At 59.3% G+C, this 14773-nt stretch overlaps 1 protein-coding gene across 1 annotated transcript in view; it reads right to left on the bottom strand.

The window, feature by feature from the left end:
- The window catches only part of LOC137304961 (carboxy-terminal kinesin 2-like), a 32151-nt gene extending 19106 nt beyond the window's left edge, over nucleotides 1–13045 (bottom strand). Inside the window, 3 exon segments of the mRNA XM_067973738.1 lie at nucleotides 1212–1355; nucleotides 6878–7018; nucleotides 12975–13045. Of these exon segments, the coding sequence (XP_067829839.1) occupies nucleotides 1212–1355; nucleotides 6878–7006 (273 nt within the window). The 5' untranslated portion in view covers nucleotides 7007–7018; nucleotides 12975–13045.
- Nucleotides 13046–14773: the final 1728 nt, after the last annotated feature.

Raw genomic sequence — 14773 nt, 5'->3', positions numbered from 1 at the left:
TGGACCCACAACCTTCTGACTCGGAGGTGGAAGGCACTACATAAATGCAAATTCTGTGTCCTTGGCTGATCAGATTAGTTTGCTGCGCATTCGGTCTCCGGACCTATCGAGTGGGCTGAGGTACCAGTTTGCAGCTACAGTCTGGACAATCTGTAGTGGCAAAGACCAGCTTTCAGGATCAACAAAGTACCTAGAGAAAAACTGCTCCAATTAATTGCAGGGTTTATTTCTGCTTTCAATACCCCAATCTCATTGAAGAGGAAAAGGGAAAGCCATTTTGTGCAAGTGTGCAGCTTAGTAGAACACAAGGAAAAAGTTGGTCCCACATTGTAGCAACTTCCACCAACACTAAGTATATTGGAAAACTGGAAGATTGCAGATATTAACCACATTATTGTGTCAAATATCAAGGAACTATAACCAAGTGATCTAAATGGAGGTATCATAACAAGTTACAAAGCAAAGAGTGCAGTTTAAACAGTCAGTGCTCCACGTTTAGGATACAGCCTATTACTTCCTGGTATGACAATTGTAAACAATTTTACAACACCAAGTTATAGTCCAGCAATTTTATTTTAAATTCACAAGCTTTCGGAGGCTTCCTCCTTCCTCAGGTGAACGATGTGGAAATGAAATCCTCGAAATGAAATCGCATTTATAATTCGAAATGAAATCGAATTATAAATGCGATTTCATTTCGAGGATTTTATTTCCACATCGTTCACCTGAGGAAGGAGGAAGCCTCCGAAAGCTTGTGAATTTAAAATAAAATTGCTGGACTATAACTTGGTGTTGTAAAATTGTTTACAATTGTCAACCCCAGTCCATCACCGGCATCTCCACTTCCTGGTATGAGGTAGATTACACCATTTCAGTTGGAGATTGGTTTGTTCCACACTAATATTGAACAGTATATTTATGGCACTGATTCTCAAGCTCTGCTCCTCCTAACCTCCATGCACACTATCCTACACGTTCTATCGTCACTACAGAAAGACTGATGACAATTCACTGTTTCCCAGAACCTCCACTCCCAACCTTCTTCCTGTAATATAGTCTTTTACTTTGTCACCTCTCCTGCTCTTCAACCTTGTTGATTTTAGGCCTCAACCCTCCCTCTGCCTGAAAATTGTAGCAATATTCATCACTATGTCTATGGTTATACATAGTCACTAGGAGGGACAGATTATCCCTCTTACTGCATCACTCACGTCTGGGTTGTCCACTGTTGCTGCCAGCTTCATTTTCTTCACTGAAGGCTGTGGAAGGCGTGACCGCTGGCCAGATGCCGGGATCGTCCCTTTGATAACAATGGTCTCGTCTATATTCACCTTCCGATCCATTAAAGGGGAGCACTGTCAAAAGTGAGAACAGTTTCAGTGTCACCTGCACCCATGCGCTACACTAGAGCTATGAGGGTGGGTCTGGAAACTAGCGATTATCTCAGGAGTACCAGGACCACTCCGAAAACAGAGTTCCTTTCATACAGAAAATATACTGTAAACGTTAACTAGTCTCTCTAAGGACAATAGCATTTAGGAACAATGCATTTGCACAAGTGACATGAATGATCCAGTTGAGCCCATGTTATCCTTATCACACACTCCTGTGGTGCTCCCCCCCACCCTTTCACTGATAACAGATTTTAACATGCAGTGATTTCACTGCAAAAGATCATCGACCAATAGCTAGAAGCTGTGGTTCATTTCTTTATACATTGCTTTGCTGAGTTTGTTGGTTTTTGCTGACTCATTGGATATTTTTAGTTTCAGCATGTGAGCCCTACCCCCTATTAAGTGCTTTCACTTGTCATGTGCTTAGGGAATGAACAAAGACCCCCCACCCCACACCCCCTCTAGTTTATTTCACCTAGGGGGCATCACATACCCTCAATCCTCCTTCTAGACCGACAAGGCTTTAACTGCCAGACAAAACAATGAGCTTAGTTAAAGTCTTGTGTGGGAGAAATCATTTACAATGGCTAAACTAAACTAAGTAATATTCTTAGTGGTTCTTTTCTTCTATCACTTCCAGAATGAATGTGTATATCTCTCTCAGATACAGACTTGATTTGAAACAGACAGACAAATATTTTGATAACAGGGAGGTGGGACCAAACTAATTTAAGTAACTACCTAATTGAAAGATATTTTTAGTTGGCAGCACTTTAACAGGTCACAAGATGATTGCTTTTGAAATGAATGGCTTGGCTCCTCCCTTGTGCACATGCCTGAACCACTAAGTTTACACAATCAAACTGAGTTAAGACAATCTTCTACAAGTGAAGCAGTTTTGATGGAGTACTGTGACCGAAACCAGTACCATACTTTTTTTAAAAAATGCTCATTCCCTCCCTTTCAGTTTCAATACCGAGTGTAACACTGGCATTCCTTCATGTGGACCAAAACTACATTTACTCCAGTCACAAGAGCACATCAACATTCTCATTATGGAAACCTTGACTATATTGGCTGAACACTGTGCAGGGAGATGCTCCGTTGTAAGAAATGTGCGTTAGGAGTCCATTAACCACACGGGACTGTGATGCAAACAGTAAATGCTAGCCCATAAGAATACAGTCCTAGTTTCTGTAACACTCATGATGCTCAAACATTTAAAATCTTTTGAACAGGTTGTTTCTGCTGGCAGTAACTTGCAGCTCATGTAAACAATGTTCTCTTAAGGAGATTTACATTGTCTACCACAGCACTGATGGCCCTTGTCTGATACATCAGTGTGGATCATGAAAGCTTAGGGATCAATTGGGCAAAGTAGTTGAGGATCTAAATACAGGGTACCCATCAGCTTTTCAAAAGCATTTTCCTGCCTCAGTGGATCAGATCACTTGGCTGGGATTAATACACTCCACAAAGTAAAACATGGCATTTAAACATCAGCTTGCATTTATATAGCACCTTTAATGTAGAAAAATGTCCCAAGACACTTCACAGAGGCACGGACACTGAGCCAAAGAAAGGTGGGGTGACCAAAACCACGATCAAAGGAATCTTACAACACCAGGTTATAGTCCAACAGTTTTATTTGAAAATCACAAGCTTTGAGGCTTTCCCCTTCGTCAGGTGAGTGTGGGGTTCCATGGAAGGTACCGCATATATAGTCAGAGAACAATGCCTGGTGATTACAGATCACCTTTCCAATTGCCCGTTGTCAAGGCAATCAAAGGAGTCGAATAGTGTTCAGACAGAGACATTACATACAGGACTACTGAATATACAAACGGTCAGAACCCACAGACAGACAGAGAGACAGAGACAGACATCCGAAAGGAAGAGAAAGAGAGAGAAGGATCAGTTGTATTAAAAACATAACTCTTTTTCCGCTGGTGGGGTTACGTGTAGCGTGACATGAACCCAAGATCCCGGTTGAGGCCGTCCTCATGGGTGCGGAACTTGGCTATCAATTTCTGCTCGACGATTTTGCATTGTCGTGTCTCGAAGGCCGCCTTGGAGAACGCTTACCCGAAGGTCGGTGGCTGAATGTCCTTGACTGCTGAAGTGTTCCCCGACTGGGAGGGAACCATCCTGTCTGGCGATTGTTGTGCGGTGTCCATTCATCCGTTGTCGCAGTGTCTGCATGGTCTCGCCAATATACCATGCTCCGGGGCATCCTTTCCTGCAACGTATGAGGTAGACAACGTTGGCAGAGTCACAGGAGTATGAACCATGTACCTGGTGGGTGGTGTCCTCTCGTGTGATGGTGGTATCTGTGTCGATGATCTGGCATGTCTTGCAGAGGTTGCCGTGGCAGAGTTGTGTGGTGTCGTGGACGCTGTTCTCCTGAAAGCTGGGTAATTTGCTGCGAACGATGGTCTGTTTGAAGGCGAGTAGTGGAGGCGTAGGGATGGCCTTAGCGAGGTGTTCGTAGTCATCGATGACATGTTAAAGGCTGCAGAGAACATGGCGTAGTTTCTCCACTCCAGGGAAGTATTGGACGACGAACCTACTCAAGTCGACACACAACTCAGATTACGCTAAGAGACTCTGCTGTCGTACCTCTCGCACACTCCGCAACCATCTCGTACATCAACTCTACAGCAGACGCTGCAACCTCAAAACCAAGATAGAGTCCATACTCTCAACCTGTACTCAGGACACAGCAGACCAGCTACGAGACACCACCAAACAGACGAGGCAACAGAACTACGCTGCCTACATGAAAACCAAGAGCGGGAAGCTTGAGAAACTCGGCATCACCACCATCAACCAAGCCTCCCCCGGTACCACGGTTGCAACCACAGGGAAGTCTATCGTCAATTTGTCCGACCACACCCTTCAACCAGACGAAATCGAAGTTCTCAGCCGAGGGCTCAATTTCTGCCCCACCACCAAAATGGACCCCATTGGTCTCGCGGCGGACACAGAGGAATTCATCAGGAGAATGAGGCTCCGGGAATTCTTCCACAAATCCCAAGATTTCAGCAGCAAACCCAATGAGACAATCAACGATCCGGAACAGCAGACAGAGGGATCTGTGGTACAGCAACTGAAGGAGAGTCAAACTGGACTCCTCCGGAGGGTCGCTGCCCTAAGCTTGACACGTATGCTCAAGCTGTCAGGAGATGCATCAAAGCCAGATTAATCAGCCGCACTCAAGACAGTCCAGAATGTCACCAGAGCACAACGCAACGCCATCGACGCTCTCAAGACCAACCGCAACATTGTCATCAAACCAGCGGACAAAGGAGGAGCCAGTCATACAGAACAGAATGGACTATTGCAAACAAGCATACCGACAACTGGACAACCAGGAACACTACAGACAGTTACCCGCAGATCCGACCAAAGAACACACCCACCAGCTCAACAAACTGATCAAGACCTTCAAAGCACCCTACACGCTCTCATCCCACGTACTCCCCGCGTGGGAGACTTCTACTGCCTCCCAAAGATACACAAAGCCAACACACCCGGACATCCTATCGTATCAGGCAACGGAACCCTGTGTGAGAACCTCTTTGGATACGTCGAGGACATCCTGAAACCCATCGTACAGGGAACCCCCAGCTTCTGTCGCGACACTACAGACTTCTTACAAAAACTCAGCACCCACGGACCAGTTGAACCAGGAACACTTCTCACCACGATGGACGTCTCGGCACTCGACACCAGTATCCCTCACGACGACGGCATCACTCAAACAGCATCAATACTCAACACCAACAACAGCCAATCTCCAGACGCCATCATACAACTCATCCGCTTCATCCTGGATCACAATGTCTTCACCTTCGATAACCAGTTCTTTATCCAAACACACTGAACAGCCATGGGGAACAAATTCGCACCCCAATACGCCAACATTTTCATGCACAAGTTCGAGCAGGACTTCTTCACTGCACAGGACCTCCAACCAACACTATACACCAGATACATCGACGACATTTTCTTCCTATGGACCCACGGCGAAGAATCACTGAAGAGACTACACGATAACATCAACAAGTTCCATCTCACCATCAAACTCACCATGGACTACTCCTCAGAATCGTTTTCTTTCTTGGACACACGAATCGCCATCAAAGACGGGCACCTCACTCTACCGCAAGCCCACGGACAACCTCACGATGCTCCACTTTTCCAGCTTCCACCCTAACCACGTCAAAGGGGCCATCCCCTATGGACAAGCCCTGCAAATACACAGGATCTGCTCAGACGAGGAGGAACGCGATGGATACCTACAGACGCTGAAGACGCCCTCGTAAGAATGGGATATGACGCTCGACTCGTCGATCGACAGTTCTGACGGGCCACAGCGAAAAATCGCATAGACCTCCTCAGAAGACAAACACGGGACACAACCAACAGAGTACCCTTCGTCGTCCAGTACTTCCCCGGAGCGGAGAAACTACGCCATGTTCTCCGCAGCCTTCAACATGTCATCGATGACGACGAACACCTCGCTAAGGCCATCCCCACGCCTCCACTACTCGCCTTCAAACAGCCACCCAACCTCAAACAGACCATCGTTCGCAGCAAATTACCCAGCTTTCAGGAGAACAGCGTCCACGACACCACACAACCCTGCCATGGCAACCTCTGCAAGATATGCCAGATCATCGACACAGATACCACCATCACACAAGAGGACACCATCCACCAGGTACATGGTTCATACTCCTGTGACTCGGCCAACATTGTCTACCTCACACGTTGCAGGAAAGGATGCCCCGGAGCATGGTACATTGGCGAGACCATGCAGACACTGCGACAACGGATGAACGGACACCGTGCAACAATCGCCAGACAGGAGGGTTCTCTCCCAGTCGGGGAACACTTCAGCAGACAAGGACATTCAGCCACCGACCTTCGGGTAAGCGTTCTCCAAGGCGGCCTTCGAGACACACGACAACGCAAAATTGTCGAGCAGAAATTGATAGCCAAGTTCCGCACCCATGAGGACGGCGTCAACCGGGATCTTGGGTTCATGTCACGCTACACGTTACCCCACCAGCAGGGAAAAAAAATTATCTGTTTTTAATACAACGGGTCATTCTGTCTCTGCCTTTCGGGTCTCTTTCTCTCTCTGTCTTTGTAATCTGATCCATTGTGTATTCAGTATACTGGGAAGTAATGTTTTCCGTGGCTAACCTGTCTGAACACCAACGACACCTTTGATTGGTGTGATGGTGTCCCAGCCTAATATAAGATATGCGATTTTAGAACCAGTCCCTCACTCACCAGACGAAGGAGATAATCTCCTAAAGCTTGTGATTTTCAAATAAAACTGTTGGACTATAACCTGGTGTACGATTCCTTACATTTGTCAACCCCAGTCCATCACCGGCATCTCCACATCATATCTAGGATTAGAGACGGTTCAGAGGGATCAGATTCTTGACTCTTGCTGTGCCGCTCACCTCTGTATTTTCATCTGGTGCTTTCCGTTTCTTCACTGCAGGCTGGGCAAGACACCAGGGCTGCTGTAACACCGGTAAGTTTTGGTCCTCACCAACCATGGTCGCGTTTACAGTCTGCCTCCGATCCATTAAAGAGGAAAGCTGTCAAGAGGGAGAAACAGTTAAAGTCACCGACACCCACCCGGTACATTGAAATGATGAGGGAGGGGTCGGGACATCTGCGAGCGGGGGCCCGAGGATCCTCCTCCCCCGATACAGACAGAAAGGGCCCAAAGACCCGGTTTATCCCCCGGACACTCGCCCCTCTCTCCCTCCCTCCCCCGGACACTCGCCCCTCTCTCCCTCCCTCCCCCGGACACTCGCCCCTCCCTCCCTCCCTCCCCGGACACTCGCCCCTCTCTCCCTCCCTCCCTCCCTCCCCCGGACACTCGCCCCTCCCTCCCTCCCTCCCCGGACACTCGCCCCTCTCTCCCTCCCCCCCCGGACACTCGCCCCTCTCTCCCTCCCTCCCCCCCCCCCCCGGACACTCGCCCCTCTCTCCCTCCCTCCCCCCCCCCCCCCCCCCCGGACACTCGCCCCTCTCTCCCTCCCTCCCCCCCCCCCCCCCCCGGACACTCGCCCCTCTCTCCCTCCCTCCCTCGGACACTCGCCCCTCCCTCCCTCCCCCCCCCCCGGACACTCGCCCCTCTCTCCCTCCCTCCCTCCCCCCCCCCCCCCCGGACACTCGCCCCTCTCTCCCCTCCCTCCCCCCCCCCCCCCGGACACTCGCCCCTCTCTCCCTCCCTCCCCCCCCCCCCCCCCCCCGGACACTCGCCCCTCTCTCCCTCCCTCCCCCCCCCCCCCCCCCGGACACTCGCCTCTCCCTCCCTCCCCCCCCCCCCCCCGGACACTCGCCCCTCTCTCCCTCCCTCCCTCCCTCCCCCCCCCGGACACTCGCCCCTCTCTCCCTCTCCCTCCCCCCCCCCCGGACACTCGCCCCTCTCTCCCCCCCCCCCCGGACACTCGCCCCTCTCTCCCTCCCTCCCCCCCCCGGACACTCGCCCCTCTCTCCCTCCCTCCCCCCCCCGGACACTCGCCCCTCTCCCTCCCTCCCTCCCCCCCCCGGACACTCGCCCCTCTCTCCCTCCCTGCCCCTCTCTCCCTCCCTCCCCCCCCCCCGGACACTCGCCCCTCTCTCCCTCCCTCCCTCCCTCCCCCGGACACTCGCCCCTCTCTCCCTCCCTCCCCCCCCCCCCCCCCGCCCTCTCTCCCTCCCTCCCCCCCCCCCCCCCCCCGGACACTCGCCCCTCTCTCCCTCCCTCCCCCCCCCCCGGACACTCGCCCCTCTCCTCCCTCCCTCCCCCCCCCCCCGGACACTCGCCCCTCTCTCCCTCCTGCCCCTCTCTCCCTCCCTCCCCCCCCCCCGACACTCGCCCCTCTCTCCCTCCCTCCCTCCCCCGGACACTCGCCCCTCTCTCCCTCCCTCCCCCCCCCCCCCCGGACACTCGCCCCTCTCTCCCTCCCTCCCCCCCCCCGGACACTCGCCCCTCTCTCCCTCCCTGCCCCTCTCTCCCTCCCTCCCCCCCCCCCGGACACTCGCCCCTCTCTCCCTCCCTCACCCCCCCCCCCCGGACACTCGCCCCTCTCTCCCTCCCTCCCTCCCCCCGGACACTCGCCCCTCTCCCTCCCTCCCTCCCTCCCCCCCGGACACTCGCCCCTCTCTCCCTCCCCTCCCCCCCCCCCCGGACACTCGCCCCTCTCTCCCTCCCCCCCCGGACACTCGCCCCTCTCCCTCCCTCCCTCCCCCCCCCCCCCGGACACTCGCCCCTCTCTCCCTCCCTGCCCCTCTCTCCCTCCCTCCCCCCCCCCCCGGACACTCGCCCCTCTCTCCCTCCCTCCCTCCCCCGGACACTCGCCCCTCTCTCCCTCCCTCCCCCCCCCCCCCCCGCCCCTCTCTCCCTCCCTCCCCCCCCCCCCCCCGGACACTCGCCCCTCTCTCCCTCCCTCCCCCCCCCCCGGACACTCGCCCCTCTCCCTCCCTCCCTCCCCCCCCCCCCCCCCCGGACACTCGCCCCTCTCTCCCTCCCTGCCCTCTCTCCCTCCCTCCCCCCCCCCCGGACACTCGCCCCTCTCTCCCTCCCTCCCTCCCCCGGACACTCGCCCCTCTCTCCCTCCCTCCCCCCCCCCCCCCGGACACTCGCCCCTCTCTCCCTCCCTCCCCCCCCCCGGACACTCGCCCCTCTCTCCCTCCCTGCCCCTCTCTCCCTCCTCCCCCCCCCCCGGACACTCGCCCCTCTCTCCCTCCCTCCCTCCCCCGGACACTCGCCCCTCTCTCCCTCCCTCACCCCCCCCCCCCCCGGACACTCGCCCCTCTCTCCCTCCCTCCCCCCCCCCCGGACACTCGCCCCTCTCCCTCCCTCCCCCCCCGGACACTCGCCCCTCTCTCCCTCCCTCCCCCCCCCCCCGGACACTCGCCCCTCTCTCCCTCCCTCCCTCCCCCCCGGACACTCGCCCCTCTCCCTCCCTCCCTCCCCCCCCCCCCCCGGACACTCGCCCCTCTCTCCCTCCCTGCCCCTCTCTCCCTCCCTCCCCCCCCCGGACACTCGCCCCTCTCTCCCTCCCTCCCTCCCCCGGACACTCGCCCCTCTCTCCCTCCCTCCCCCCCCCCCCCGGACACTCGCCCCTCTCTCCCTCCCTCCCCCCCCCCCCCGGACACTCGCCCCTCTCTCCCTCCCTCCCCCCCCCCCCGGACACTCGCCCCTCTCTCCCTCCCTCCCCCCCCCCCCCCGGACACTCGCCCCTCTCTCCCTCCCTCCCCCCCCCCCCCCCGGACACTCGCCCCTCTCTCCCTCCCTCCCCCCCCCCCCCCCCGGACACTCGCCCCTCTCTCCCTCCCTCCCCCCCCCCCCCCCCGGACACTCGCCCCTCTCTCCCTCCCTCCCCCCCCCCCCCCGGACACTCGCCCCTCTCTCCCTCCCTCCCCCCCCCCCCCCCGGACACTCGCCCCTCTCTCCCTCCCTCCCCCCCCCCCCCCCCCCCGGACACTCGCCCCTCTCTCCTCCCTCCCCCCCCCCCCCCGGACACTCGCCCCTTCCCCCCCCCCCCCCCCCCGGACACTCGCCCCTCCCTCCCCCCCCCCCCCCCCCGGACACTCGCCCCTCCCTCCCCCCCCCCCCCCGGACACTCGCCCCTCCCTCCCCCCCCCCCCCCCGGACACTCGCCCCTCCCTCCCCCCCCCCCCCGGACACTCGCCCCTCCCTCCCCCGGACACTCGCCCCTCTCTCCCTCCCTCCCCCCCCCCGGACACTCGCCCCTCTCTCCCTCCCTCCCCCCCCCCGGACACTCGCCCCTCCCTCCCCCCCCCCCCCGGACACTCGCCCCTCCCTCCCCCGGACACTCGCCCCTCTCTCCCTCCCTCCCCCCCCCCCGGACACTCGCCCCTCTCTCCCTCCCTCCCCCCCCCCGGACACTCGCCCCTCTCTCCCTCCCTCCCCCCCCCCGGACACTCGCCCCTCTCTCCCTCCCTCCCCCCCCCCCCGACACTCGCCCCTCCCTCCCCCCCCCCCCCCCGGACACTCGCCCCTCTCTCCCTCCCTCCCCCCGGACACTCGCCCCTCCCTCCCCCGGACACTCGCCCCTCTCTCCCTCCCTCCCCCCCCCCGGACACTCGCCCCTCTCTCCCTCCCTCCCCCCCCCCGGACACTCGCCCCTCTCTCCCTCCCTCCCCCCCCCCGGACACTCGCCCCTCTCTCCCTCCCTCCCCCCCCCCCCGGACACTCGCCCCTCTCTCCCTCCCTCCCCCCCCCCCCCCCGGACACTCGCCCCTCTCTCCCTCCCTCCCCCCCCCCCGGACACTCGCCCCTCCCTCCCCCGGACACTCGCCCCTCTCTCCCTCCCTCCCCCCCCCCGGACACTCGCCCCTCTCTCCCTCCCTCCCCCCCCCCGGACACTCGCCCCTCTCTCCCTCCCTCCCCCCCCCCGGACACTCGCCCCTCTCTCCCTCCCTCCCCCCCCCCCCCCCGGACACTCGCCCCTCCCTCCCCCCCCCCCCCCCCCCGGACACTCGCCCCTCTCTCCCTCCCTCCCCCCGGACACTCGCCCCTCCCTCCCCCGGACACTCGCCCCTCTCTCCCTCCCTCCCCCCCCCGGACACTCGCCCCTCTCTCCCTCCCTCCCCCCCCCCGGACACTCGCCCCTCTCTCCCTCCCTCCCCCCCCCGGACACTCGCCCCTCTCTCCCTCCCTCCCCCCCTCCCCCCCCCCGGACACTCGCCCCTCTCTCCCTCCCTCCCCCCCCCCCCCGGACACTCGCCCCTCTCTCCCTCCCTCCTCCCCCCCCCCGGACACTCGCCCCTCTCTCCCTCCCTCCTCCCCCCCCCGGACACTCGCCCCTCTCTCCCTCCCTCCTCCCCCCCCGGACACTCGCCCCTCTCTCCCTCCCTCCTCCCCCCCCCGGACACTCGCCCCTCTCTCCCTCCCTCCTCCCCCCCCGGACACTCGCCCCTCTCTCCCTCCCTCCTCCCCCCCCCGGACACTCGCCCCTCTCTCCCTCCCTCCTCCCCCCCCCGGACACTCGCCCCTCTCTCCCTCCCCCCTCCCCCCCCCGGACACTCGCCCCTCTCTCCCCTCCCCCCGGACACTCGCCCCTCTCTCCCTCCCCCGGACACTCGCCCCTCTCTCCCTCCCCCCGGACACTCGCCCCTCTCTCCCTCCCCCCGGACACTCGCCCCCTCTCTTACTTTCTTTTTCTCTTTCTCTCTCTCTCTCTCTTTCTTTCGGACACTCGCTCCCCTACTCACTCGGACCTCTCTCGGACACTCACCCCTCACTCTCGGACACTCACCTCTCTCTCTCTCTCGGACACTCGGACACTCACCCCTCACTCTCGGACACTTGCCTCTCTCTCTCGGACACTCACCCCTCACTCTCGGACACTTGCCTCTCTCTCTCTCTCTCTCTCGGACACTCACCCCTCACTCTCGGACACTTGCCTCTCTCTCTCTCTCTCTCTCGGACACTTGCCTCTCTCTCTCTCTCTCTCTCGGACACTCACCCCTCACTCTCGGACACTTGCCTCTCTCTCTCTCTCTCTCTCGGACACTCACCCCTCACTCTCGGACACTTGCCTCTCTCTCTCTCTCTCGGACACTCACCCCTCACTCTCGGACACTTGCCTCTTTCTCTCACTCGGACACTCACCCCTCACTCTCGGACACTTGCCTCTCTCTCTCGGACACTCACCCCTCACTCTCGGACACTCACCCCTCACTCTCGGACACTCACCCCTCACTCTCGGACACTCACCCCTCACTCTCGGACACTCACCCCTCACTCTCTCTCTCTCTCTCTCTCGGACACTCACCCCTCACTCTCGGACACTCACCTCTCTCTCTCTCTCGGACACTCGGACACTCACCCCTCACTCTCGGACACTTGCCTCTCTCTCTCGGACACTCACCCCTCACTCTCGGACACTTGCCTCTCTCTCTCTCTCTCTCTCGGACACTCACCCCTCACTCTCGGACACTTGCCTCTCTCTCTCGGACACTCACCCCTCACTCTCGGACACTTGCCTCTCTCTCTCTCTCTCTCTCGGACACTTGCCTCTCTCTCTCTCTCTCTCTCGGACACTCACCCCTCACTCTCGGACACTTGCCTCTCTCTCTCTCTCTCTCTCGGACACTCACCCCTCACTCTCGGACACTTGCCTCTCTCTCTCTCTCTCTCTCGGACACTCACCCCTCACTCTCGGACACTTGCCTCTCTCTCTCTCTCTCTCTCGGACACTCACCCCTCACTCTCGGACACTTGCCTCTCTCTCTCTCTCTCGGACACTCACCCCTCACTCTCGGACACTTGCCTCTTTCTCTCACTCGGACACTCACCCCTCACTCTCGGACACTTGCCTCTCTCTCTCGGACACTCACCCCTCACTCTCGGACACTCACCCCTCACTCTCGGACACTCACCCCTCACTCTCGGACACTCACCCCTCACTCTCTCTCTCTCTCTCTCTCGGACACTCACCCCTCACTCTCGGACACTTGCCTCTTTCTCTCACTCGGACACTCACCCCTCACTCTCGGACACTTGCCTCTTTCTCTCACTCGGACACTCACCCCTCACTCTCGGACACTTGCTTCTCTTTCACTCGGACGGAACCCGCGGGAAATGGTTCACCCGCCACCAGGACAGATTCAAAAATGGCCCGCTCGGCTCCCATTGGCTGCCGGCCCCTCACGTGGCGCCCCAGGTGGCAATCCGATTGGTCAGCGCCAGGGCCAACCGCCACTTTTCAAACTGGGGAGATTTAGCGCCGCGGGACAGAAACCGTGAGTGAAAACCCGGACCGGATCAGGACCGAGAGTGAGGGAAATCCGGACCGGATCAGGACCGAGAGTGAGGGAAATCCGGACCGGATCAGGACCGAGAGTGAGGGAAACCCGGACCGGATCAGGACCGAGAGTGAGGGAAATCCGGACCGGATCAGGACCGAGAGTGAGGGAAATCCGGACTGGATCAGGACCGAGAGTGAGGGAAATCCGGACCGGATCAGGACCGAGAGTGAGGGAAATCCGGACCGGATCAGGACCGAGAGTGAGGGAAATCCGGACCGGATCAGGACCGAGAGTGAGGGAAACCCGGACCGGATCAGGACCGAGAGTGAGGGAAATCCGGACCGGATCAGGACCGAGAGTGAGGGAAATCCGGACCGGATCAGGACCGAGAGTGAGGGAAACCCGGACCGGATCAGGACCGAGAGTGAGGGAAATCCGGACCGGATCAGGACCGAGAGTGAGGGAAATCCGGACCGGATCAGGACCGAGAGTGAGTGAAAACCCGGACCGGATCCGGACCGAGAGTGAGGGAAACCCGGACCGAGAGTGAGGGAAACCCGGACCGGATCCGGACCGAGAGTGAGGGGAAACCCGGACCGGATCCGGACCGAGAGTGAGGGGAAACCCGGACCGGATCCGGACCGAGAGTGAGGGAAACCCGGACCGGATCCGGACCGAGAGTGAGGGAAATCCGGACCGAGAGTGAGTGAAAACCCGGACCGGATCCGGACCGAGAGTGAGGGAAACCCGGACCGGATCCGGACCGAGAGTGAGGGGAAACCCGGACCGGATCCGGACCGAGAGTGAGGGAAACCCGGACCGGATCCGGACCGAGAGTGAGGGAAATCCGGACCGAGAGTGAGTGAAAACCCGGACCGGATCCGGACCGAGAGTGAGGGAAACCCGGACCGGATCCGGACCGAGAGTGAGGGAAACCCGGACCGGATCCGGACCGAGAGTGAGGGAAACCCAGACCGAGAGTGAGGGAAACCCGGATCCGGACCGAGAGTGAGGGAAATCCGGACCGGATCCGGACCGAGAGTGAGGGAAACCCGGACCGAGAGTGAGGGAAACCCGGACCGAGAGTGAGTGTAAACCCGGACCGGATCCGGACCGAGAGTGAGGGAAAACCCGGACTGGATCCGGACCGAGAGTGAGGGAAACCCGGACCGGATCAGCACCGAGAGTGAGGGAAACCCGGACCGGATCAGCACCGAGAGTGAGGGAAACCCGGACCGAGAGTGAGGGAAACCCGGACCGGATCCGGACCGAGAGTGAGGGAAACCCGGACCGGATCCGGACCGAGAGTGAGGGAAAACCCGGACCGAGAGTGTGGGAAACCCGGACCGAGAGTGAGGGAAACCCGGACCGTACCGGACCGAGAGTGAGGGAAACCCGGACCGGATCAGGACCGAGAGTGAGGGGAAACCCGGACCGGATCAGGACCGAGAGTGAGGGAAACCCGGACCGAGAGTGAGGGAAACCCGGACCGGATCAGGACTGAGAGTGAGGGAAACCCGGACCGGATCCGGACCGAGAGTGAGGGAAACCCAGACCGAGAGTGAGGGAAACCCGGACCG

Source organism: Heptranchias perlo, chromosome 39 (genome assembly GCF_035084215.1).
Source record: "Heptranchias perlo isolate sHepPer1 chromosome 39, sHepPer1.hap1, whole genome shotgun sequence".
In the NCBI taxonomy this organism is placed as follows: Eukaryota; Metazoa; Chordata; class Chondrichthyes; order Hexanchiformes; family Hexanchidae; genus Heptranchias; species Heptranchias perlo.
This window is presented reverse-complemented; position numbering and strand designations above follow the sequence as displayed.